The sequence below is a fragment of the Salvelinus sp. IW2-2015 genome, linkage group LG4q.1:29 (genome assembly GCF_002910315.2).
Source record: "Salvelinus sp. IW2-2015 linkage group LG4q.1:29, ASM291031v2, whole genome shotgun sequence".
Lineage (NCBI taxonomy): Eukaryota > Metazoa > Chordata > Actinopteri > Salmoniformes > Salmonidae > Salvelinus > Salvelinus sp. IW2-2015.
This window is the reverse complement of record NC_036842.1, coordinates 72863891-72891648: the sequence shown is the minus strand read 5'-3', so window position 1 is coordinate 72891648 and position 27758 is coordinate 72863891. Positions and strand designations below refer to the sequence as shown.

Sequence of the window (27758 nt, the reverse complement as noted above, 5' to 3'; positions counted from 1 at the left end):
CTATCTTGATTTCCTTGCGTTTTTTCTCCTCTACGTTCTCCTCTCCAAGCAGAGCATGTAGGCCCGTTGCCCTAGCGACTCCAGACTCCACACAGCATGTATCCTACACATGCTGCTCCAGAGCCAGTATTGTTCTTCCTTCAGACAAGCATGCATAAAAACATTATTCATTTGCACAATGTATCTCGTTCACATTCGCTTGTAAATGTCCAAACTCACCAAAAATTACATTCGGTAGCTCCTACCTATATATGTGTAACTTTATGAGCTGGATTGCCTGTCTTTGCAATTCGTTTATTTTCGTTCTTCATTTATTTTAATCTGATAAATGGCATATATAGGCTCACATTAGCATATTTAGCATATGTGAAGCTAGCAGCCTCCATTGAAATTTGCTATTACRTCTGCTKATTTTGTTAMCATTCTGGTAATAAACGCCCACTGGGCTGTTTAGCGTTTGTTGGCACCCCCTTATGTACTACGCCGGTAATACTGTATATCCCGGTATGAGAGAGGGATGGTATGATGATATGAATATCTGGATACCGCCCAACCCTACTTTCATCATGATTAAAAAATAGCTATTTCCTGCTACGAAACTGCATACTTCATGCAAGATTAGCTACATCATCTTCATAAACAGTTTGTTGACACATTTGTTGACAGCCAGCTATTTTGCTGGCTAGCAAGTCACATTAGCTAATGGTTTCACACTTACTAGCTAGATAGCTAGCTTCTAGTGACACATTTACTCACAGAAAAAAAATATTCCCTTATTTTCCACATATTAGCTATCTATCTAGCTAGCCAATCTAGCTAGCTAGTTAGTTAGTATTAATTTAGGGTGTTAGTGAGCAAGTTGGACGAGCTAGCTAGGTGGCATATCTGATAGCTTGCTAACTCCTTGGTAAACAGGTGTATATCAGTTTACAATATTAAAGCTACGTTAATATAATAAATAGGAATGCAAACTTACAGGCTAGCCAACCTGTGTGCTCTRACCTGTACTCAGTCAGACTGTGACTCGTCTGTTGTCGTTTCCTTCTGGTACTTGTAGTTCGTGGTGGAAATATGCTTGTAGTTCTTATTATTGTGTATTTTATATATCTATTTTCATGCATATGCTATTAATTACAGAAACATGTATAGAAAGAACTCATGTTCAACTTTTATTTTTTTAAAGTGTATTACTCATGACTACATCTTATAACCCCCCACAACTCTTATTTCACCAGAGAAACACCACCCACCTTAAGAAGGAGCAGGATCAAGTTACACTGTCTTTCCTCTGTTTTACTGGGACTAGGATTTGGGGTGGWTAAATTGTTTCTAGATCTGTACCCAGGCAGGGAATGTAGGCAATCTACCTAGACAGAGCCTTCAGGAACAAAACCATTTCTTTCCCCAATCTGAGGTCCCCAACTCCGAAGAAAGCACGAGGAGGAGCGCTGCTCTATCAACATGTTCACACTCATAAACTTGTGCTACATGTCATATTTAAAGTGCCTTTGGAGGCATTAGTGTGCTGAGTACATCAAGGGGATAGTGTGCTAACCACAGATCATGAAATTTATGTATTTTTTGTCGTCTAAAAAATTGCCAGACAAGCACCCTTCAGATTGCATCTGCTGAATAATATGTCTAAGGTAGCCTAACCAGGCAGGTAGTTTCCCAAACCATGCATTTAGTGGATTTTAGACTGTGAACATCACAACCATCAATCTATTTGGAAGGTCAACTTTACATTGCCAAATACACTTACCCTATATCTCACTGGTAGGTTAAGTAATATTATAGGATTTCTAATCCTTTTACATGCACATTTTTACATGCCCTTTTATACATATTTTATTGCCCAAGATGACAGATTCACAGCATAGAGGAATCCTCATAGTGTGTTCATGAAAAATACCTGCTTGTTGTAGATTGGTCTGCCATCACTGTTCAGTTTTGGCTACCAATTGCTCAGACATACGGTTGATGGTGGTTGTTTGCTACACATATCCCCTTGTCTATGGCATCATAACCGGTGAAAGGTGCTTTTATATCCTGATAACAATTATACTAACTACAGTACTGTACTTTTCATTCGTTAATTTCATTGTCTTTGGTGAGTAATGAGACAGCACGATGAGAAAGTGTTACTGAAATGGGGTGCTGTTGTTGCTCTCAATGTGGTGGCACGTGGCAAGGCAGGCCTATGGCTATGGTGAAATGGTAGGACAGTCAAAAGCAAAGCATTCAGATGCTGTATATTTCATTGTGTACAATGTTTTCTTTATCTACGTACCACTTCACTTATTCTTCAAAACTTTCACAAGAAGAGCTGGGAGGGACTGCAATGTCCAGCTGGGGTTGACTGTAATGTCCCCAAATGAGTCCAGGTTTCAGTTGAAATGCAGTGCTGGTGTAAAGACGACTGTACTTTGACAGCTCAACAGTTCAGAGTAACTATCACAGTAATTAGGGCTCATATAGGGACAAACACTGACATTGAGAGGTGGCAAGGTTGGAACACATTTGTAGATCCATAGCAAGAAGATGAATGCAACTTGAATGCAAAATGTTGGCAAAAAATTATTATGCATATTCTTGCCTATATTCATTAAAGTGGAAGTGTTTCTGAATCTGACATGTATTTTACACAAGAAAATCTATTATATGACTTCCTTATTGGATGGATCAATCAACCTCACATAGTAAGTGCACTAGTGGTGTGAGAGGAACCCATTAAAGTTGCCATCTGTAACTTTCATTCCCACTCAAAAGTACTGCCCCTGCACTTGTTTGTAAACTAAAGGGGAACTAAAACTAATGTAACCATTTGTTTTTGTTTCACTTCTTGGATAGGTGTGTGCCACTGGGAAAATTAAAGTTACAGATTGCAACTTCTGAGCCCAATCTTCAGTAAGGTAGGTGCATTCTCACTTCGCCTCCTCTGTCCTCTGTGTGGTCAAATGACACTGATTAACTAATTGAACATTTATGTGTGAAGCACACCACAACAACCGACATAGGGCTACAGAGTCTATAGATTATTTACAGTATGTAAAATGTCTTGTAAGTTGGAAGTGTATACATTATTGCATATTCTTTTGCATATATTGCAGTGCAGATTTTTAAACGTATTGCATGGGCTTTCAGTATACTTGGATAGAGGGACAATAAGCAATGATAGTAATGTTTTTATAAACATGTTTTCAGAATTTAACTGTTGGTAAAGCAGTCTTTMACATGGTGTGCTTTACTAAAATGTGTGTAAAAAGCATTCCACCTTCCCTTTTCTCTTTCCTAGCTTTTGTAATATGAGCTGCTTCCTCTCCAAGTCAAGGATATGAGCAACAAATGCTGTCTGCATTTCAACAAAGTCTCCTTGCTTCCCATCCTGGACAAATCAAGTGCTGAGCGAGTTACAGCAGATGACAGGGTTGATTAGCACACATTGAACCAGTATCCTCTCTTTTGCTGCATCTTGTTAAATCTTCATKAAAAAATGATGGTTCAGCACCATCGGCACCCTCATTCAGTCCCTTCACCAGAGAAGAGGTGCATTGTGAGCACAGCACAACTGTGTGGTCAGGAGGACAAGTTTTTTTTTCTATAGGCAGACAGTGATTGGCATGGAAGTGGTGAGTACATGTTGCGGTGTTTGGGGACATTTTGAGGGGGGACGTGTGTGTCTCCTCCTCAGCACTCCCCAGCAGCGATTAGTTCGCCCACGGGTCTCTCAGCCAGTCTGGCCCCCTGGCCTCCAGCCCCCTCTTCCTCCATACTGAGTATCTGGTGCATACTTAGAAGCTGGTGGGAAGGGATCCGAGTAAAGACTGCAGGCTGGGCTTCGGGCTCCTCTTGTTTGATCAGGGAATCTGTAGGGTGGCAGTCAGCGAGGGAGGGTGGGTTGGGGCTGGGAGTGGCATCGTTCAGATAGATGCTGGTGGGGACGGTCATTGTAGAGAAGACCGTGTTGGTGGACTCTGGGGTGCAATCTTTCTTTTCTGAAGAGGGAGAGAGAGAGAAAAAACTATGGTACAATTGTACACAGGCCCACAGTTCTTTCCTGACCACATGACCTAACCAGGAAKATTTTTAGACCCTAGTTATAGCCTACTTGTAGTCTATAAAGACAAAGTGGTCATGAAAAACTCTGGGTCACCATTGCAAACTCGGTCACCATTGCATTAGGTTAAGCATTCTGTTAGAGTTGGCTTTTTCTCAGTTCTCTCCTTTCTTTCCTTTCTCTAAAATGCCAAAAATAAATCAGGGGAGACAGGAATATATAGAATAAGGTTTGGTTGCCTTGGTGACAGATTCCTCCTGAGATGAGGCATGGCAATAATACCTGTGATAGAAGCAGAGACATGGACGATGGTGTGTGTGCCCTCGATGAACACAGAGTCCAGGGTGTGGTCAGGGGGCAGAGGCTCTGTGCTGACTGTCTCTACCTTGGTGGGCTTACGGATGGTCAGCATGTATGGGTGAACATCCAGGGTAAAGTTGCGACTGTGCTTTTTCTCCATTGCGCTCATATCTAGAGTCAGGCATTCAACAGATATGGTAAGGGGGATAGAACACAATAGCATGACCAAATTGTGCATGAGTTGCACAACTTTATTTACAGTATGTGACATTCCTGAAGCACTTTTCTATGCAAAAGCAGTTTTAGTCAAATATCCAAAATAGAAAATATAGCAAAATTRTGAGTAACRATAAAATGTATATTAGCCTACTCAACTTTCTATTACCATAATTTCTACAGTAATGTCACTGCTCTCAGTACAGTACCTTTGGCAGAGGGCGGGTACTGTGTGCTCTTGCTTAATGGAGCAACATAGTTCTCTGCCACTGGTTTCCTCCTCACCGGTTTGGGCTTCTCAGTCTTAGTGCTGTTCTCCAAACGCGTCATTGTCAGAGGTTCCTTCACCATGGACAGACATGGACAGTTAGTACAATTATCCCAAGTAGAATTAGATTATTGAAGGGATGGTTCACTTTTGTGAAGTTTTAGCTTATTTTACCAAGGGTTTTTTCCGACTTACTAAGGGTTACCTCTGGTTTTAACAAACTTTAAAATGTTTGGGATGAAACAACAACACCCTAGATAATTAGCAAAAAAGCTCAAACTTAAAAAGTGAACGATCCTGTTACGTTGTATAATGATAGGAGACAGGCGCAGGAATACTAAATCGTTTTTTTATTTCTCTACCCAAAATAGCGTACATCATGAACATGAGGGGCAAAGCCAAACAACACGTATATATATATATACTGCTCAAAAAAAATAAAGGGAACACTTAAACAACACAATGTAACTCCAGTAATCACACTTCTGTGAAATCAAACTGTCCACTTAGGAAGCAACACTGATTGACAATAAATTTCACATGCTGTTGTGCAAATGGAATAGAGCAACAGGTGGAAATATAGGGCAATTAGCAAGAACCCCCAATAAAGGAGTGTTCTGCAGGTGGTGACCACAGACACTTCTCAGTTCCTATGCTTCCTGGCTGATGTTTTGGTCACTTTTGAATGCTGGTGGTGCTCACTCTAGGGGTAGCATGAGACGGAGTCACAAACCACACAAGTGGCTCAGGTAGTGCAGCTCATCCAGGATGGCACATCAAGGCGAGCTGTGGCAAAAAGGTTTGCTGTGTCTGTCAGCGTAGTGTCCAGAGCATGGAGGCGCTACCAGGAGACAGGCCAGTAACACAGAGACGTGGAGAGGCCGTAGAAGGGCAACAACCCAGCAGCAGGACCGCCCACACCGTGCAGGATGTTTGGCATTTGCCAAGAAACACAAGATTGGCAAATTCGCCACTGGCGCCCTGTGCTCTTCACAGATGAAAGCAGGTTCACACTGAGCACATGTACAGACGTGACGAGGTCTGGAGACGCCGTGGAGACGTTCTGCTGCCTGCAACATCCTCCAGCATGACCGTTTGGCGTGGGTCAGTCATGGTGTGCGGTGGCATTTCTTTGGGGGGCGCACAGCCCTCCATGTGCTCGCCAGAGTAGCCTGACTGCCATTAGGTACCGAGATGAGATCCCAGACCCCTTGTGAGACCATATGCTGGTGCGGTGGCCCTGGGTTCCTCCTAATGCAAGACAATGCTAGACCTCATGTGGCTGGAGTGTGTCAGCAGTTCCTGCAAGAGGAAGGCATGATGCTATGGACTGGCCCGCCGTTCCCCAGACCTGAATCCAATTGAGCACATCTGGGACTCATGTCTCGCTCCATCCACCAACGCACGTTGCAACCACAAGACTGCCACCTCATCAGGAGCATGCCCAGCGTTGTAGGGAGGTCATACAGGCACGTGGAGCCACACACTACTGAGCCTCATTTTGACTGTTTTAAGGACATTACATCAAAGTTGGATCAGCCTGTAGTGTGGTTTCCACTTAATTTGAGTGTGACTCCAAATCCAGACCTCCATGGGTGTATATTGATTTCCATTGAATATTTTGTGTGTGATTTTGTTGTCAGCACATTCAACTATGTAAAGAAAAAAGTATTTAATAATAATATCATTCATTCAGATCTAGGATGTGTTATTTAGTGTGTCCCTTAATTTTTGAGCAGTGTATAACACAGGCTGTAACCAATACAAAGAGCGAGGTGTAAACCTCTAATAAATACACTGGACGATACCCATAATAACAAGACACGGAACGAGACCCGTAATAACAAGTGCACATTAACACAGTAACACYCAAGCCGACACAACAGAGCACAGGTACTCACAAGACCAACGGACATGGAACAATAATCAACAAGGACAATGGGGAACAGAGCGCACATATATACACATACTAAGGGGGAATCCATGACAGATCTCTTAAAACCGAGTAGGTTCTCTTCCTTTAGAGAGTTTGGTACCATCTCTTGCTGAGGGCCTCATTTCTCTAAGGGCCTTTTCAATCAGAAACATCATGTCAAGTCTTCTCAATAAATGCTGATACGAATATCTTAGATATTGTTCTAGTACACTGAACAAACCGACTCTACAGTAAGTGGTGCTGTAACATGTGCGCTTCAGCACAGTGGGTGAAGACTATTTTATTGCATATTAATTTAGATTAATATCCTAAGACATTAATCGGATGGAAATCCACAGGTTGGTTTCTTAGTGTGAGAAGATGAATCAATATCAGTTAATTTGAGTTGGAAATCAGGAATATCCTTTTTTCATTGGTGGTAATTAGTCATAACAATAATAGATTTAGCCGACTATGTGTAATTCAGTTTTAGACAAACAGATTGCATTTCCAGCCCATGATAATTGGCCAGAATATGCAGACCTGTGTCACGTTCCTGACCTGTTTTCTCTTGTTTTATATGTATTTATTGGTCAGGGCGTGAGTGTTGGGTGGGCAGTCTATGTTTTCTATTTCTATGTTGGGTTTTGTGTTCGGCCTGGTATGATTCTCAATTAGAGACGGGTGTGTATCGTTTGTCTCTGATTGAGAGTCATACTAAGGCAGCCAGGGTTTCACTGGTGTTTTGTGGGTGTTTGTTCCTGTGTCAGCGTTTGGGCCACACAGGACTGTTACAGGTTAGTCACGTTTGTTGTTTTGTTATTTTGTAGTGTTTGTTGGTTTGCCATTAAAATCATGAATACCTCCTACTCCGCATCTTGGTCCGATCCATGCTCCTCCTCGTCCGAGGAGGAGAACGACATTGACAACTGTTACAACCTGTGGCTACCCTCTTTTAGAATCTCTTGTCCGCTGAGTTTGTGCCTATGTCGGAGGCAATCTGAGACAACATATCCACAGGGAAGTGTTATCAACCCGACCTTCAGTACGCTGGTCTGTATATAATTTTTTTTAGCATGCACAATATGACCAAGTCTAACCGAACCACAGAGTGAATGTTGTCCCACACAATCAGCTGTCAAATTTCACAAACGCTTCCATCTGATTGCGAGGAAACGTGGTTCGATTGACTATGTTCGGTACATTTGGCTATTGTTTACATGTTGCACATCATGCATCAGGAGATTGAAAATGCAAGTGACAGAACACAAAAAGTCAGGTAAACAACACTTTCCTGTGGATACCCTATCTCCACCTCCTACCGTCAAAAGCACCAACAGCACGGACAACCGGTAAAGTAAGTGTAAATATCATTTTATTCAACATTCTGACTTGTAGACTTGCATATTTTTTAGGCAGACTTCTTTCATACTGAATATCCATGGGGTAACCATGGTAACAGTGATGTTTAGGCAAACCTGTGGCAGGTAGCATTTAGGCCGCCTATGCATGGGGACCTACCTTAAAAGGCTGGGGGAGGGGGTTGGAGCTGGGGATCCACTTCATCTTCTTGCGTGGTCGTTTGATGACCAGCGGCTCCCCTCCCAGCTCCCCCACTCCCAAGAGAGAGGGGTCCATGTTGGGGTCTAGGGTCTGGATGCCTGAGTCCCTCACAGAGGGTGTAGCGTCATGGTTAGACTGGGCCAGGGCGGCCAGCAGCTGCCTCACCACATTGTCATACATGAGGTCACTCTCATTGGTGATAAAGTCAAGGCGGTTGAGTGATTTGATGTGGTCGCGGTTCTCGTTACAGAACATGGCCAAGATGTTGATGTCACAGAACTGAGACTTCTGCCAGCGCCGCCGCGTCTTGATGCCCACCTTGTGCAGTTTGTCGAACACGAAGTTGGACTTCCGCACCACGAACAGGTGCAGCAGGTTGACCAGGATGACAAGGTTCATGGTGCTCAGCAGGGCGATGTCTACGGCGGCCATAATGCGCTGCAGCTGCACGGCTGGCAGTTTGCAGTTGACGCTGAGCCTCAGCTCAGGGATGCTGCTGGAGTCTGGAGGCTCCCCCAGGGCACAGCTGAACTCGTTCTGGCGCTGGCGGTGCCAGTAGGCGCTCAGGTAGGAGATGGGGATGGAGCTGAGGCACATGATGGCCAGGTGGCGCGCAAGGTACAGCTTGGCCAGGAAGTTGCTCTGGCCTCGCCTCTCCAGGTACTTCTCAAACAGGTTCTGCTCGGGGCTCTTCTCCTTCTCCGCGTTCTCGATGATCTCTCGTCTCTCTTTCTCCGTGATGCCTGGTCCTTTSGACTGGATCTGCTTCTCGATCTTAGGGGCCCGGCCCTCGGCAGCCCGGTGGTAGCAGTTGTCYATCTCGTGAAGCAGGAAGTTGAGCTCYGAGGTAAGTCTTGTGGAGGCCATGAACTCCCAGCCCAAAGCAGGGATGTACATAATCCCGGCGAAGGCCAGCAGGGCGTAGGGTAGGAACTTGTGCTCAAACAGCGAAGGTCGAAGGTCAGGCTCCACCCCGGGAACGGCGTCACGCAGCTCTGTCCAGCAGTAGCCTCGTGCGTACAGGGCCTGGTCACGGGTGAAGTTGTGAGGCGTGTAGCAGTAGATTGACTCCTCTGAGAGGGGAAAAGAAGGAGAGAGTTAGCCTCATAATCTGACATTACAACATGACTGAGGGTAATGGATGTTTGTAATCTATTTACAGTAAGTGAATCAACAACAAAAAAAATTGTTGTCAAACTTTCCTCTAACAGTCAGTCCTTGATATAATGTTGATATTATAGATGTTTCCTATGTGGGGGAAATACCATTGATTAATTTCATCCATTTTTGTCAGAAGACTTCTCAGATTTCATTACTCTCTGGAAGTGCTGATTCATGGTATAAAACCATCTGCAGAGGAGACAGAGAAGGAGGCKGCACTMCAAGCCACACTTGTATTCCATCCATTCTTTCCCTGTTATGCTTGAGTYTGGTAGCAGCAAGGCCATTCGACGGCCGACTGACAAGGTCTGGTAGGTTCAGGGGTGCATCTAGCCCTGAGGTGCACTTGTGGTGCACTTTCATTTAATGATTGTTGAACTGAGCATGAGAACATTACACACTGACTGCAAAGCGCTGAGCCAGGTGTCTGAGGGCTGGGGTGGGTACAGTGTCTGGGAAAGGGCTGTTTTTCAGGCTTGAGAAAGTTTATGTGATTGCTCTTCAAATTTGCACACGTTCATATTTGGCCTGTAGGCTCCTTCATTTGGTATTGGACTTTGCCTYAGACTTAAATCCAACATAATTTGTTCAATTTAAGGGTAGCAACCAATGACATCAATACAATAAGTATTGTACATAAATGTAATATAGTGCACGTTGCACTGCTGTCTTCGGTTGTTGCCATGGCACTTGAGGTTTGTGGGGCCTATCAAATGGGTCCCGTTGGCAACCCATGTTTTGAAGAGGAGTAGTGCAGAGAATACAGAGATGGGCTCCCACCCAATCCCATCCTCTGTCGGACCAGTACTTCCCGCCCGGTACTAAGTGAAATGCTCAGTCACAGCTGGTTGGTGCTGCTATGCAGACAGCCTGACTCAGCATTGAGCTTTCCTTTCTCTCCTCTCTCCTCTCTYTTCACTACAGTAGCCCAGTCTAATCTCTGAACTGATCTCTCACACCAAAAGCACTGCATACTTAACCCTACATTTCCCAGATCTATCATTCTGATCAAAAAATAACATATGGTGCATTTCGTCTGAGGATTTACCCGAGTGTTTTACCCAAAAGATTCAGACTTTTCTGTTTCCATCGACGCGGGCCGGCCCCCGTGTCTCACTGTGCCATGGCTCCAGCYGACCTGCTCAGACTTGGAGCCAAGGCAAGGCCCTAGGCACTTTTAAGCTTTAATTTACATAACAATGGCTAACTGTGAACTTTAACACCTTCTTACAAACCAACAGTCATGATTTTCATTTTTTTAATTTAGCTTTATTTAACTAGGCAAGTCAGTTAAGAATATATTCTTATTTACAATGACGGCCTAGCAAAACGCCTCCTGCCTCCATGTTGTGTTGCTACCATGCTGTGTTGTCACYTGTTGCTGCCATGCTATGTTGTTGTCTTAGGTCTCTCTTTATGTAGTGTTGTGGTGTCTCTTGTCGTGATGTGTGTTTTGTCTTTTRTTTTTCAGCCCCTGGGACGGGATTAAAACACGCATCACGARAAGAGAGAGACCACAACACTACATAAAGAGAGACCTTAGACAACAACATAGCATGGCAGCAACATGTGACAACACAGCATTGCAGCAAACACAACATGAAATGATGCAGAGGTTGTTGATTCAGCTCACCACAAATCACACTCCTGATGGAAACACGATAACCTTAGAGCTCACATTAACATAAAACACGGGTGACAACCTGGTGTGGGGTAAGACTCACTGGAAAAGCACCAATAGAGCACAAGTAAACTCTRCAGGAAAATGTCCTACTGTTAGACATTATGAATGCCAATGTTGTTGGGGCATTGTCTGTGAGAGAAACCTTTGTTGTTGTTTTTTAATATACCAATGCCATAGTATGAATAACATAAAGCTACTACAGCTGTCTACTGGTATCTGTGTTCTGGTTCAGTGTAAAGTGAAAGGCTGATGTGATGTGAGTTAACAACAACAGTTAAGACATACAGTTCCCTTCCCAACCTGCTGTGTGTGTTTGGTGTTTACTGCAGCAGCATAGCAATGTCACAGGCCCCTCTAGTGGCCATCTGCCAGACCTGGATTCAAATACTATTGAACCAGTAGAATAGTTGCAAAAGTGCAAACACCGCCCCTTTTGGCACTCCAGGCAGACGAGAGCAAACTCTCAAAATATTAGTTTGCTCTCGTCTGCCTGGAGTGCCAAAAGGGGCGGTGTTTGCACTTTTGCAACTATTCTACTGGTTCAATTGCCCCAGACAAGCACAACTAATGTATATTATTTCAAATAATAGTTGAAGCCAGGTCTGCCATCTTGCCGACCCACTGACCTGCAAAGTTCCTTGTGAAGACAAGAGTGACGAGCAGGATGGGTATGATGACGGTGCCGATGGTGACTACGCGGTCAAATGGTAGCTCCAGTTTAAGCTGGACCATAAGGCCGGCCAGCATTCCTCCCTTCTCATCCTGGGAAGAGCCAGGCAGGATCAGCTCCTTCAGCTTCTCTCCCGCCAGCAGAGCCGTGGCCATGTCTAAGTTCTGCTCGAGGATGTTCTGCATCTGGCCTGAGAAGACAACGGCCACCCCCTCCTCCTAGATACCTCCACCCACTCACACACACTGGGCTACTTACACACACACACACACACACACACACACAGGACTGGCTGTCTCCAGGCCAGACCTGGTTATGTGGTTATGTAAAGTCAGTAATGGCTGGGTCTTGATGTGATGGACAGTCTCTTGGGTGTATTGGGATCTTCACTGACTGTAAGTGGGACCTCCCTCCTCCTAGCTACGTCCACTCACACTGTTACACACCAACTCACACAGGACTGGCGGTCTCAATGCCAGAGCTGGTCATGTGGCGTGGCAGGAACGACTGGGTTTTGATGGACAGTCTTGGATATGTTCACTGACGGTGAGTCAGACAGATTGATGCTCTCTGACTGTCTCTTCCCTCACCGAGGAAGGACATTGTGTTCAGTCAGTGGTTTACTGTGGGTTCCAGTTGTGCTGTGTACATTCTGTGCTTTTGTTCTCTCACCTTTAACTGGCCTTGGTCCACACACAGTGTGTCAGGTAAAAGGAAGGATAGATGATCTTTCTCTCGGTTCTCAAAGAGTGTGGTCTCCGGTGGATGAGTTTGTATGGATTCATAGTATACCCAGATCAATAGGGATACCTACTCCGATTCCATCTTCCTGCAAAAGACAGATTGTCCAACCTGGTCTCAGAGCATTTCGTATTATTCTGTATGTAAATCCGAGACACTCCATTTAGTATGCAATATTAMGTTTCGTATGGTATGTATTAATTTGTGTGATATATTGTGATTTACAATTCAACACCCATTTCATAACAGATGTTATGAATTTGCAAAATGTACAATATATTACGGATTTGTAAAATGTACTATATGTTACGAATTTGCAAAACATATATGTTACGAATTCTAGCTAGGTGGCTTGGTTGCTAACATTAGCTAGCATGCTAACGTTTGCTAGGGTTTAGGAGTTAGGTTAAAGGGTTAATGTTAGGGGAAGGGTTAGCTAAAAGGTTAGGGTTAGTGTTAGCGGAAGGGTTAGCTAACATGCTAAGTAGTGGTAAGTAGCTAAGTAGCTAAAAAGTAGTAGAAAAGTTGCTAATTAGCAAAAATAAATYAATTGTCCGTGATGAGATCTGAACTCGCAACCTTTAGGTTGCTCGACGTTTGTGTTATATACCCTTCCATCCACCCCAACCAACTACCCTACTTTKATTTTTTGCCTTAACTAACCATCTGTTTTATGTAACCATACCAAACGTAACATATCATGCTAAATGGAGTGTCTCAGATTTACAATAAAAATAATACGAAATGCTCTGAGACCAGGTTGGATTGTCAAGAAACATACTATATCTATACTTGCAAAATGTTGGCTTTTTCTTCTAAAAGAGAGAGCAATAACAAAACACTAGCTCAGTAAACACTGAAAATAAATCCAACAGTTTAGTTCAAGTAAATTATCTGGTTGAGATTATCTCTCTAACCAACACCATACTCAGGTACACCACTCAGGTACACCATCTCAAAGGTAGTGTTCTGCATCGCCATATGCAGCTAAATTCCTGTTGTACACACTCCCCGCTAAGCATTTACAGACGGCAATGTCTTTTGGATGTATTTTCTTTAGTACTGTCTGGACCYGTCTTTTTTTGTCTTTTTTTTTATGCAGTCCGGACCGGACAAAATCTGAACCAAACATAGACATCCGTGTTTGGTTCAGATTTTGTCCGGTCTGGACCGGCCTTGATTTCAATGTCCACAGACGTCCGGATCGGCCTATATTTGGCACAAACATAAACGTCTATAATTGGTTCAGATTTGGGAACCAAATCTGAACCAATCATAGATATCTATGTTTCACAAGTTTGGACAGCATGGTACAATACAATAGAGCACAGCAGAGTACAGTGCACAGTAAATAAACATATAGTAGAGCACAGTAAAGAAAAGTAAAGTGTACTGTATTATACCCTACTTTACTCTAATGTACTCTACTGAACTAAACTGTACCATAATCTACTGTAGTCTACTCTACTGAATAAAACTCTGCTATCCTATACCGTACTGTAGCGCACTGCACTCTACTGTGCTCTACTGTACTAAACTGTGTCGTACTGTGATGTTAAACTTGTGAAACATAGCTTAGAGGTCTATGATTTGTTCAGATCAAATATGTACTTGTTTGGGAGAGGAGCTCATTAGAATAATACCCAGCATGCTTTTCAAGTGTTTTTTTTACATTTACATTTTGGTWATTCAGCAGACACAGAGCTAACTAAGGTAGATAAACAAAAACTTATCACAGTCATAGCAAGATTATTATTTTTTTTTACTGCTACTGAGAATGCTATTGTAGTTGAAGTGGTCTGTTGGTTTATTCTGTAGGTTGGAATGCTTTGAAAAGCTAGCATAAGTGCATGTGACAGATGGGAGCAATAATACATATTCTGTCACAATCTTCAGTTGGTTCCTCTTTCCTATAGTGTATTAAGAGGCTTGAAAGAACGTATTTGCAGAAATWTGGACATAGAATCAATGACTGAAAAAGACAGATTTTCAATGTCTGTAAATCTTTTTGACATAGGGAAAATACGTCTTTTCACCTTTCATTCAGCACCTAACATGCACCTGATTTCAACATCCAGAAAATACATATTTTCGATGTCTGGAAATTATGTATTTTCGAAGTTCGTAAAATATTGTTTTCAACATCCGGAAAATGCATATTTTTAACTTTCATTCGGCACCTAAAATGCACCTGATTTCAATGTCAGAAAAATATGTTGAAAATACATTTTCTATGTAATTTTGCTTACTGTGTCAGTAGTAGCAGTGGGAGCTCAGTTTTCAGTGAGTTTGTCAGTGTGGTCACATCTGTGGGGAATATTTGCCTTTGATTACACAAGGTCTGTGAAGGGCGAAGTCACCRGCTCTGATGAGAATGATGACCTTGAAAAGCCTTTAAAAAACTTTTATGCACCACTGAGTACAAGGACATGCCTTTTTTTCCCAAACATGGTACCAAAAAAGGTTTTGATTCCTGGCTGAGTCAATCGATATTATTAGATTCCGATTCATATCAGTGATGTAATCATTAGTCATATGACATTATGCTCATGTTCTGTTCATTCAGCGTTACAGTGAAACCATTTCCCATGGAGCTGTGAGACATCATCTTTAATGAACACTGTCAAACCTGGGGATTTTGAATGTCAGAATCCAGGACACCTGTCAGGGGGATGCTGCTTTATGGTGTGTGTGTGTGTGTGTGTCTCATTGCCACTGCTGCACTCTGCAAGTGAGGAGGGGGTTGCTGCTGCATGCACACTCCAGGACGGTTACGTGAATGTCCTTCGAGGGGAGTGTGATCACATCTTCCCCGCTCACTCCACCACACACACCCCTCCCATCTGTCTTTCTCTCCATCTTACACTCTCTCTCRCTCTCTTTCCATCTCTTTTTCTCTCCATCTCTTTCTTGCTTCTTCTCATTCTCTCTCAATCTGGCATAAATATCCATAGTCCTTGAGCCACACAGAAGCAGGCCCATACAGTCTGCAGATAGAGTGGATTACATTGTGCAGGGATAGAGGGACAGAAATCCTGCCTACCAACTTAATTGTTAGCATCATGACCTACTCAATAAATTGCCCCTGGCTAAGACCAATCATTCATATTATTTTTGAGAGCATTATGCTCCTTTATGATGACAAATGGAGTGTATTTGAGAATAATGTGATGTGATATATAGAATAGGCTGAAGTTCATCTGCTGTAAAATTATCTTGAATAAATAAATCATTGTGAGATAAAATATAAACTTGTCAAGCCACCAGTCATGAAACATTAGTCATAGGTAGTGACTACTGACTATGTGAATAGATAACGGTGTAGGGTGAAGTTTCCCCTAGATGCTGTGCTTGGGTAAGTTTAGCATTTCCCCCACTAATGGTTAAGGATAGGATTGGAGGATGGGAAGCTGGTCCCAGATCTGTACCTAGGGGAAACATCGTCGACCACCSCTGGCGCAATCGATAACACCCTCTCCTACTCTGAAGATCTTTGCGGGATCCTTGGATCAGACAATGAGAAAGCCCTGAGACATACTGTAGGTGAAAGGGCCAGTTCAATTAATTTACATTTCAGGCTACTTGATTCTGGGAAAGGCCCTTCTGTGTAGCACATGTATTATTTGTGTTCCTTCATTATTGAACATGCTTTACTTGGGCACAAAAATGTCCTTAACATAAAACAATATCCTAATATTTATYACCTGATGATTCTTGTAATTGTCTGTCTAACAGTTCCAAAAATCTGGTTTACAACCAACAGTTGCCAATTTTAAATCGATTTTGTCTTGTAGGAGACAATATCTCATTTCAGAAACTCGGCTTCTGGCAGTGGTGAGCCCTTGGCACCAGTCCAACAACAGATTATGCCCCACAGTTGGACCTGCTACACGTGTTTAAAGGGGATGCCCACATTCAGTTGCCAGTACTACAGTATGCCARGTTTGGTTAAGGCTGTCCCTGTTACACAGATAGACACACTTGGTGTAATCAGACTCACTTTTGCTGAAGAGGTGAACACAATTCACTGTAGGCTACATGTTTAAAGGATTGTGAGTGGAACTGTGTGATCTTTCAAGTACTCTCACCGGTCCTCCTCATTAGTGAGCATCCATTCCGAGTGTGATCATGAGTTTATAGATTGGACTCCGTCCAAAAACTTCCAAACTAGCTACTCCTGTTGTAAAGTGAGCATGGCAAATAGTGGAATTTCACCTCAACAATGCACAGTCCCCGATATAACGCCTATTCACTTTGCKTTTTTCAAGTGCACAAATGACAGGTTAAGCAAAATTAAAAAATACTATTATTTTTGCAAACAATAGCGTTAGGCTACTGTTACACCAAATGCAAGTCCATTGCTAAACAAAATGCTACAATAACAGAGCAACAAAGCTATTGTGGTTATGCTACATACAGGCTATCATATGATATGATAGAGTTTCCTCTACTAATCTTGTGAAATTGTCCAAGAGTCATTCTCAAACATGCCGCACTGTTGGTTGTCTAGTCATCCACATGCTATTGGCTACTTACATCAAAGGAGCGGTGCACAAAACAAAACACTCCGCTGCAAGTCAACTAATGTGCACGCCAATTCAGCACTTGGTGCTGTGGACAGCTCCCGAAGTGTAGACGGGGCGCTGAAAATCTGAGTGTATTAGTCTAAAACGGGTTGAGTAAGGACTCTTATTAGACTTTCAGCTCTACATGTATTAGCTGCAGTCCACCTGTCCATATCAGTGACAGGCACAGAAAATTCACGGTCCATCCATAAGGAAAATAGATCAAGCCCGAGAATCCACTGTGGGTTCAAATTCACCCATTTAACACAAGGAGGAAATATAATGTACTCACAGGTCATGTGCATCCTCGGCGTGCTAAGAGTTACTGCAGTGCGGGCGAGCCGCTACAGCGTGTATCCGGGCACACCGGTTTGTTCCGCCTTTACCCCTCCTCACCCTCCCTTCCGGGTTTTGTCTCTCTCCTCTCCCCAGAACCAAAGATGAGATAGGTAACGCATTAGGATTCAACAAATCATTGCTTCCTCTCTCCTTGCGCAAATTGAAATGACAAATCCTGATGTATATGTCCATTTGACTGTGTTGTGAAAACCCAGACAATGGGTTGTGATCTTTAGGTGGAGGAACAAACTCGACACTTTGGATGTTGTTTATAAAAGGTCTCACATTATCAGTAAAAATAAATTGGGCACACTGATGCAAGCTTCTGAGGATTTCCTCATATAGTCTAGGCTAGCCTACGAAGCTGTCGCTATCTTGCGTTTCAGGAGGAGAGGAACAGTGAGTCAATCAATCCTTGTGAAGTAGGCATTATAACTCCCCACTCCCTCAAACTCACACACACTCATGAAGTCCCAGTGGGAGAACAGCCAGCAGCTAAACAGGGAACAAACACTCTGTCTTAACTCGCTCACCCCCAATCACGCCACCCGCAGCAGCTGTGTTTTTGCTCAGAGATGTGGTGCCTCTGGTTATTCACGATTGGCTATAGCTAGGCTGTTTAGGTTGGCTGTTTCTGGCAAGACTCCCGTACAGGTCAGATCGATAGCAAGCGTGCAAGCAAGCAAGCCAAGGCGCGCGCTTCAGACTCTGGTCAGGTTCCTAGCCGGTTTTCACCGGTTAGATGCCGCTCCTCATAACTGCTTCCAAATATAGGATTTCCTCTCCATCACTGCTGCATCGCAATGGTGATCAAGAAAGCAATTTAATGTGTTGTGGTTGCAAACGGAGACACTCCATTTAGTTGTATATATTACGTTTTGTATGGAATGTATTAATTTGTAGATGTTCATCATTCATTTCGGTTGATAAATTATGAATTACAATTCGTATGATATGTTACGAATTGCAATTCGTGCAATATACTATGAATTGCGATTCGTATAATAAGTTACGAATTTGCAAAACGTACAATATGTTACGAATTCCAATTTGTTGTTGCTAATGTTAACTAAGTGGCTAGGTGGCTAACGTTAGCTAAGCCAGGGGTTAGGGTTAAGGTTAGGAGTTAGGTTAAAGGATTAAGGTTAGGGGACGATTTAGCTAAAAGAGTTAAGGCAGTGGTTCCCCAAAAAATTTTGGCCCACAACCCCATTGTGATATTTGAACATTTTCAAGACCCTAATCATGTGAAAAATAATTATGTAATTAACAGCCAATGTTCACTTTTTTAATTGGGACTATTGCAGTCAATTGTAAAACATTCTAACAGTATTGCTGATGTTATTCTCAACTCACCATCATACACTTTTAATGTGAGGCTATGACATTCAATTGCAAATTAAACTGACATATCTCTTATCTCACCACCACCAATGAGATGGGTGTGCTTGATGCATGTCGCCACCGAGGTCTCAAAGTCAGGCGGCGTGGTCGACAGTGCTGTCACATCCAACCTGGATCGATATTTGTTTTTATTGCAGATGACAGCACTGAATCAGCATAGCATGAGTTGTAGTGCTCGGAGGGAGACGGCACACTATTTCCTTTGTGAGGAACCAAAACTCCTCCATAGTGACCCATGAATGTGTTGTCTGCAGCATTTGGTCACATGACAGATTGATCACCTGTTTGATTTCACTTACTGGCATGTCAACTGAGTCAGGATCACAGTCAAAAATATTTTTTTTGTATTTCCGTTTGACTGTCAAGGGGTCTAAATACTTTCTGAAGGCGTCTAAATACTTTCCGAAGGTACTGTGTGCATTCTGAAAGTATTCAAACCCTTTGACTTTTTCAACATTTTGTTACATTACAGCCTTATTCTAAAAGGTATTAAATAGTTTTTCCCCTTCATCAATCTACACATGATACCCCATAATGACAAAGCGAAAACAGGTTTTTAGAAATTTTAGCAAATGTATTAAAAATAAAAAACAGAAAAACCTTATTTACATAAGTATTCAGACCCTTTGCTATGAGACTCGAAATTGAGCTCAGGTGCATCCTGTTTCCATTGATCATCCTTGAGATGTTAATACAACTTGATTGGAGTCCACCTGTGGTAAATTCAATTGATTGGACATGCTTTGGAAAGGCACATACCTGTCTATACAAGGTCCCACAGTTGACAGCAAAAACCAGGCCATGAGGTTGAAGGAATTGTCCGTAGCACTCCGAGACAGCATTGTGTCGAGGCACAGAACCGGTGGAAGGGTACCAAAAAATTTATGAAGCATTGAGGGTCCCCAGGAACACAGTGGCTACCATCATTCTTAAATGGAAGAAGTTGGGAACCACCAAGACTCTTCCTACAAGACTCTTCCTAGAGCTGGCCGCCCGGCCAAACTGAGCAATTGGGGGAGAAGGGCCTTGGTCAGGGAGTTGACCAACAACCCGATGGTCACTCTTACAGAACTCCAGAGTTATTCTGTGGAGATGGGAGACCCTTCCAGAAGGACAACCATCAATGGAAACAGCATGCATCTGAGCTCAATTTCAAAGTCAAACTCAAAGTCTCATAGCAAAGGGCCTGAATACTTATGTAAATAAGGTATTTCTGTTTTTATTTTTAATACATTTGCAAACATTTCTAAAAACCTGTTTTCACTTTGTCTTTATGGATTATTGTGTGTAGATTTGATGAGGAAAACATTTATTCTATCAATTTTAGAACAAGCCTGTAACTTAACAAAATGTGCAAAAAGTCAATGGGTCTGAATACTTTCCGAATGCACTGTACTTGGCTCGAACCCGGGACCTCTGCTTCACAAACACACGTGACCCTCCCTCAAGCATCTATACTCGTCGTGCCACTCAAAAGCTAGTTCTTGAGCGATGTAAACATGGATACAATGCTGAGGAGTAAGTTTCCCACATCTTCATGTGCTACATAAGCGTCAGTCCTCCTCACACGTCAGTGACATTTCCAGAAAGACTGATGTGAGAGATGTACCAGCTATCTAAGCATCAGTGACTCTACATCAGTTAGTCATAGAGCACAACATCTCATCTGCCAAAACTCAATGTGTGTGTGTGTGTGTGTGTGTGTGTGTGTGTGTGTGTGTGTGTGTGTGTGTGTGTGTGTGTGTGTGTGTGTGTGTGTGTGTTTGCGTTTGAGAGAGAGAGAGAGGAGAGAGCCTGATGTGTGCAGCAGTCCTAGTTCATGTCTATGTGAATCTGCATGACTGTGTAAACAGTAGGTACAGAATGTGTTTGTAATGTACCTCTAAGTGTAGAGCTGGGAGCTGCTGGCTGTCATCCCACTCTGGAGCCCCCATGTGGAGCTGACTCTTGTGTCTAGTTTTCCGTTTCTATGTTTGGCCTGATATGGTTCTCAATCAGAGGCAGGTGTTAGTCATTGTCTCTGATTGGGAACCATATTTAGGTAGCCTGTTTTGTGTTGGGTTTTGTGGGTGGTTGTCTTCTGTCTTTGTGTTCTATGCACCAGATAGGACTGTTTCGGTTTTGCCACATTTGTTATTTTGTATTTTGTAGTGTTCACGGTTTTGTCGTTATTAAACATGATGAACACTAACTACGCTGCGTCTTGGTACGATCCCTGCTACACCTCCTCTTCAGACGAAGAGGAGGAAATCTGCCGTTACAGAAGGTGGAAACCTATAAAGCCTGAGGTCTGTAACAAGAGAATTCAGTAGTTCCATGGAATTGCTCAGCTTCTGTTACTTTTGTAATAAAGTCTATTTGAATTTACAAGTTCCGGTATCTGAGAAATATTTGATTCAATATTTCCACTACACCAGCTGGTCTGCGCATGCTCTGAGGCCGCGGCTAGGGATGCCGTCTGGGTCGGCAGCCTTGCGAGGGTTAACACGCTTAAATGTCTTACACACGTCAGCCATGGAGAAGGAGAGCCCATAGTCCTTGGTAGTCGGTGGTGCTGTATTACCCTGAAAGCGGGTGAAGAAGGTGTTTAGCTTGTCTGAAAGCAAGACGTCGGTGTCCGCGACGTGGCTGGTTTTCCCTTTGTAGTCCGTGATTGTCTGTAGACCCTGCCACATACATCTTGTGTCTGAGCAGTTGAATTGCAACTCCACTTTGTCTCTATACTGACGTTTTGCCCTGTTTGCTTGCCTTACGGAGGGAATAACTGCACTGTTTGTGTTCGTCCATATTCCCAGTCACCTTGCCATGGTTAAATGTGATGGTTCGCGTTTTCAGTTTTGCGCGAATGCTGCCATCTATCCACGGTTTCTGGTTAGGGCAGGTTTTAATAGTCATAGTAGGTACAACATCTCCTATATATTTCCTGATAAATTCAGTCACCGTATCAGTGTATTTGTCTATGTTGTTCTCAGAGGCTACCCGGAACATATCCCAGTCCACGTGAACATAACAATCTTGAAGCGCGGATTCTGATTGGTCAGACAAGCGTTGAATAGTCTTAGCACAGGTATTTCCTGTTTGAGTTTCTGCCTATAGAAAGGGAGGAGCAAAATGGAGTCGTGAATTCAGTTGCCGAAGGGAGGGCGGGGGAGGTTCTTGTAGGCATTCCGGGAATTTGGACTAGCAGTGGTTGAGTGTTTTAGCAGCGCGAGTACTACAGTCAATGTGTTGATAGATCTTCGGTAAAGTTTTCCTCAAATTTGCTTTGTTAAAATCCCCAGCAACAATAAATGCGGCCTCGGGATATGTGGTTTCCAGTTTGCATAAAGTTCTTTGAAGTTCTTTGAAGGCCATCGTGGTATTGGCTTGAGGGGGAATATACACGGCTATGACTATAACCGAAGAGAATTCTCTTGGAAGGTAATATGGTCGGCATTTGATTGTGAAGTATTCTAGGTCAGGTAAACAAAAGGACTTAAGTTCCTGTATGTTATCAGAATCACACCATGAGTAGTTAATCATAAAACATGAACCCCCGCCCCGCTTCTTCTTCCCGGAGAGATATGTATTCATGTCTGTGCGATGAACTGAGAATCCAACTGGCTGAACGAACTCAGACAGTATATATAGAGAGAGAGTATGTTACAAACCCTGATGTCTCTCTGGAAGGAGAGCCCACCCTGAGCTCGTCAACTTTATTATCCAGAGACTGAACATTAGCAAGTAATATACTCGGAAGCGGTGGGTGGTGTGCGCACCTCCTGAGTACCTCCGAGTACCTCTTTTCCGCCGGCGATGTATTGGAACAGCCTCTGGAATCAGTTAAATTGGCCTGGAGGGTACAAAAAAAGGATCCGATTCGGGAAAGTCGTATTCCTGGTCGTAATGCTGGTAATTCTGGTGAGTTACCGCGGTTCTGATATCCAGAAGTTCTTCCCGGCTGTAAGTAATAACACAAAACATTTCCTGGGCTAATAATGTAAGAAATAACACATAAAAAATCGAAATATTGCAGCAACGTTTCCTAAGAGCTAGAAGCTTTTTCAGACTCTAGTCAGCTAAGAGCCCCTCACCGAGCCTGCAGCACAGCGCAGGTAGTCCATAGCAGCAGGAAACACGTTGCCCAGGTAGAGAGAGAAGCCAGCCATGACCAGCAGACTGCTCTGTGGACCATCCACCCACCATAAGGACCACAGACACACACCACAAACAACAAACACACGCGCGCACACACACACACACACACACACACACACACACACACACAGTGGTTAGTACGTAAACTGCCTAGAGGAGAGTTCACTTACCAAAAAGTTGTCGCGCTACCCCTGTTCTCTCTGCTTTCACCCCTAAGAAAAAGTTTTAAACCAGAGGTGTACATCTCCTCCTCGAAGGATGCTGTAATGCTGTTATGCTGTTTTTCTGCCTTCAAATCAGACTGTGAATGGAGTAACCAGGTGTGTGGACTCTCTAACCAGTCAATGGCATTGACTATGACTAATCATTTACAATAAATTCCTGGTACAAACAAAAAACCAGCAGCACTGTGTTTTCTGGAATTCTAGAGTTGGCCAACTCCCTGCTGTAGCAACGTTTAACCTTTAACCCTTGAACTTTAACCTCCTGACCTCTTACCCCAATGAGAACACTGTAGAGCCAGGTCCTATAGCTGAGGCAGGGGTGCATGGGCTTCTCAGAGTGGGCAAGCTGCAGGTCACTGGCCCTGACGTCCACCGTGTAGCTCTCTGGTCGGTTCCTCTCCACACACCCCCGCCGTCCCATTGTAGCCCCACCAGCTCCTCTCTCCAGCGTGGGCATCTGGGCGTAGCTGAACTCCTCCACGGCAGACAGATCGTCCAGCTGCATCATGGTGAGATGATTGACAGTGCCCCCCGACGGTCCAATGGGACGGTCACTCTGGGTCTGAGGAAATGTGTCTGTGAGAGTGGACATTCAGACCCTGAGTAATCAGAATCAGAATCGGAATCAAACGATAACTTCATCGTCTTTGGTCCTTTAGGAAGTATAATATGGTTGCACAAATGGAAATGATTATTTATTTCAGTTAATTATCAGTTGATAAATAAGGATTTTGTACAAAGTGTCATAAGACAAAATGGTTTTCTGTACCATTAACCTTGATTTTTTTTATATCTTCTTTCCAATATAAAAATATAAGATCAACAAGATTTATTATGAGTTATATTAATCACAATAATTCAGCTATACTCTGAGAGCATTATTTAGTTCTGAGTGAAAATGGTGTGTAGTAGAAAGTGGTTATAACGTTGAGGGGATGGGACAGCAAGAAACAAGATCAATACAAATAGAAAATATGTGCAAATAAATGTACACATAATTTAATCCTACAATAGTCCTTGCCCATCTGTCCTAAAGGTCTCTTCTGATTCAAACATCACCCTTTTCACCCCCTCCTTCCCATCCCCTCCTCTCCCCTTTCCCCATCTTCCTCTCCCACTCACCTCTTCAGTCTTCTGTCTTGTAGTATCTCCCCAATGTACCCACAAGTTATCTCTCAATGGACACAGCAATTGTATAATCCCATATAGAAGACAATTGTTTTTGTTGGTCTGAGAAAGTTTATTCGCTCTCTCCCTCTCCCTCTCTCTCCCACTCCCTCACTCCCTCCCTCTCCCACTTTCTCCTTCCCTCTCTCTCACTCTCTTTAGAAGAGGGAAACACTTCTGGAGCTAGCTGTTTTCACAGAGGAGAACAAAAACACATGCCCCTCAAGCTGACAGCGCGTTCTGTGCCCAAGAGATACGGCCTGTGAATGACAAAGAGGGGAGGGGAGAGGAGGAGAGGGGAGAGAGAGGAGAGGAGGAGAAGGGAGAGAGAGGGAGATGAGAGTAGAAGAGGAGAGAGGAGAGGAGAGGGGACAGAAGAGGAGAGGAGAGCAGAGGAGAGGGACAGAGAGGAGAGGAGAGGGAGAGGAGAGGAGAGTTGAGTAGGAGAGGGGAGGAGAGAGGAGGAGGAGAGAAGATTGAGAGAGAGAGAGGAGAGAGAAGCGCTTCTGCTAGGCAGAGCTGGATAGGGCAGACCCCTTTCCCTTCCCTCCCATCTGCTCACACACTGAGAACATACAAACAGAATACACACAATGACCAAAGTATGAGGACACCTGCTATAGAACAATCTCATGTCCAAAATCATGGCATTAATTATGGAGTTGGTCCCCCCTTTTCTGCTATAGCAGCCTCCACTCTTCTAGGAAGGCTTTCCACTAGATGCTGAAACATTGCACGGGGACCTGCTTCCATTCAGCCACAAGAGCATTAGTGAGGTCGGGCACGTATGTTGGAGATGAGGCCTGGCTCGCAGTCGGCATTCCAAATTCATTTCCAAAGGTGTTCGATGGGGTTGAGGTCAGAGCTCTGAGCAGGTCAGTCAAGTTCTTTCCACACCGATCTCGACAAACCATTTCTGTATGGCCTCTCCTCTTTGTGCACGGGGGCATTGTCATGCTGAAAACAGGAAAAGGGCCTTCCCCACACTGTTGCCACAAAGTTGGAAGCACAGAATCGTCTAGAATACATGTATGCTGTGCGTTAAAAGATTTCCCACCTTGGAATTAAGGAACCTGAACCATGAAAAACATCCCCAGACCATTATTCCTCCTCACCAAACTTTACTGTTGGCGCTATGCATTGGGAAGGTAGCGTTCCCCAAATCCAGATTTGTCCGTTGGACTGCCAGATGATAAAGTCCAATGCGGCGAGCTTTACACACACTCACCGACGCTTGGCATTGCGCATGGTGATCTTAGGCTTGTGTGCGGCTGCTCGGCCATGAAAACCCATTTCATGAAGCTCCCGACGAACAGTTCTTGTGCTGAGGTTGCTTCCAGAGGCCGTTTGGAACTTGGTAGTGAGTGTTGCAACCGAGGACACGCTACGCGCTTCAGCAGGTAGCGTGTTGCTTCACAGTCCCTGCTGTTCCATAACGTGTATTTTTATCTGTTTTTAAATATACATTTTACTGTTTGCATGAGTTACTTGATGTGGAATGGAGTTCCATGTAGTCATGGCTCTATGTAGTGCTGTGCGCCTCCCATAGGCTGTTCTGGGCTGTGAAGAGACCTCTGTGGCATGTCTTGTGGGGTATGCATGGGTGTCCGAGCTGTATGCCAGTAGTTCAAACAGGCAGCTCGGTGCATTCAGCATGTCAATACCTCTCACAAATACAAGTAGTGATGAAGTCAATCTCTCCTCCACTTTGAGCCAAGAGAGATTGACATGCATATTATTAATGTTAGCTCTTTGTGTGCATCCAAGGGCCAGCCGTGTGGCCTACCACTTCACAACTGAGCTGTTGCTGCTCCTAGATGTTTCCACTTCACAATAACAGCAAATACAGTTGACCTGGGCAGCTCTAGAAGGGCAGAAATTTGACGAACTGACTTGTTGGAAAGGTGGCATCTGATGACAGTGCCACATTGAACGTCACTGAGCTCTTCAGTAAGGCCATTCTACTGCCAATGCTTGTCTATGGAGAATGCATGGCTGTGTGCTCGATTTTATACATCTGTCATCAATGGGTGTGGCTAAAATAGCCGAATCCACTCATTTGAAGGGGTGTCCACATACTTTTGTATATATAGTGTACTTCTGCCCACTTACTATGACATGTACACTGAATACACACACACATACACACACAGAAACACACACACAAGAAAATATTCTAATTGGTTGAGTTAAATAACTTGGGGTTCTCCCCCCTAGGATTTCCTGTCTCGCCCCTCCTCCTTTCCCCTGCCCAACCAACAGTAGCTCCAGCTACACTTCACAGTCCGGTAAATCAAGTTGTCCAGCAGGGCTTTATAAAAGAGACAGAGATGCATTTGGTTCGGTCAATCACGTGGTTTCTTTTCACATCTGACACAGTGAATCTGATTGAAGTTCATTCCAGTGTTCCCAATCAGCTTCCCCAAATTGTTTTTCCCTAAATCACATCCTTTTAAATAGGATGAGTATGTGTGTGTTATTATTTCTGTCAGCACACTCCGCAGAGGACTGCTGCAGCCACAGGAAGGTGTGTGTGTGTGCATGCGCATGTTTGCGTAATCATTGATTCTATTCAGACTCTGAGCACAGCAGTATACTCACAGCTTAATATTGTTCCTGGACAGCCGTATCTATGGATACTCAACAACTCTTCCACCCCTCTACCTCCCTTCACCCCCCTCCCCATTACTCTGTCCCCTCTACACACACTGCACAATACAAAGAACACATACACTGCATGACTGATCAGTCTCAGTAAAGCATACAGACGTAGGTTCTTAATTTGATCACCATGTTGTAGGAGAAGACTTGTAAACTGTAGTGTATTTGAGGTTTAAAAAGCCTTCTGGAGTGTGTAATTTCCCATTTGAAATGTCAGACTTGATTTTCTCTTACGAAAAATGTATTAACTCCTACAAAAATGTCCAGTAATTATAATCCACATAATAATTCAAATGTTCTGTTGCTGATGGATTATTTTCCTGTCATAGCAATCTGGCTCAAATTAAGATCCTACATCTGTAGGCCTGTAGTCCAACACAGTACCACTGTGCCTAAGGTCATATCAGAGGACAGTTATCCATCTATCGTTAAAAAAAAAATAATGTACACACCTGCAAATAGAAAATAATCCCAAGGCAAACTAACCTGGCGTTGTCAGGTTTTGGCCAGGACTGTTCTGTTTTTTTGTCACTAGATGTCCCCATTGCACTTTTTTGTACCTTTTGTTTTTCCCTTGCTCTATTATTGTTTGCACCTGTATGTCGTTCCCTTGTTAGTATTTAATCCCTGTGTGTTCCTTAGTTCCTTGCTCAGTGTTTGTATGTTAGCACCCAGCCCCAGCCCAA

At 43.6% G+C, this 27758-nt stretch overlaps 1 protein-coding gene across 1 annotated transcript; it reads right to left on the bottom strand.

Moving 5' to 3' along the window:
• Nucleotides 1-1156: 1156 nt before the first annotated feature.
• On the bottom strand, nt 1157-18200 carry LOC111962510 (pannexin-2-like). The gene is made up of 6 exons (XM_023985650.2): nt 17433-18200; nt 11791-12663; nt 8278-9392; nt 4783-4915; nt 4340-4528; nt 1157-3995 (listed from the first exon to the last, which is right to left on the bottom strand). Exons 2-6 carry the CDS (start codon nt 12017-12019, stop codon nt 3688-3690), a joined length of 1974 nt encoding a protein of 657 aa, XP_023841418.1. The 5' UTR covers nt 12020-12663; nt 17433-18200; the 3' UTR covers nt 1157-3687.
• Nucleotides 18201-27758: the final 9558 nt, after the last annotated feature.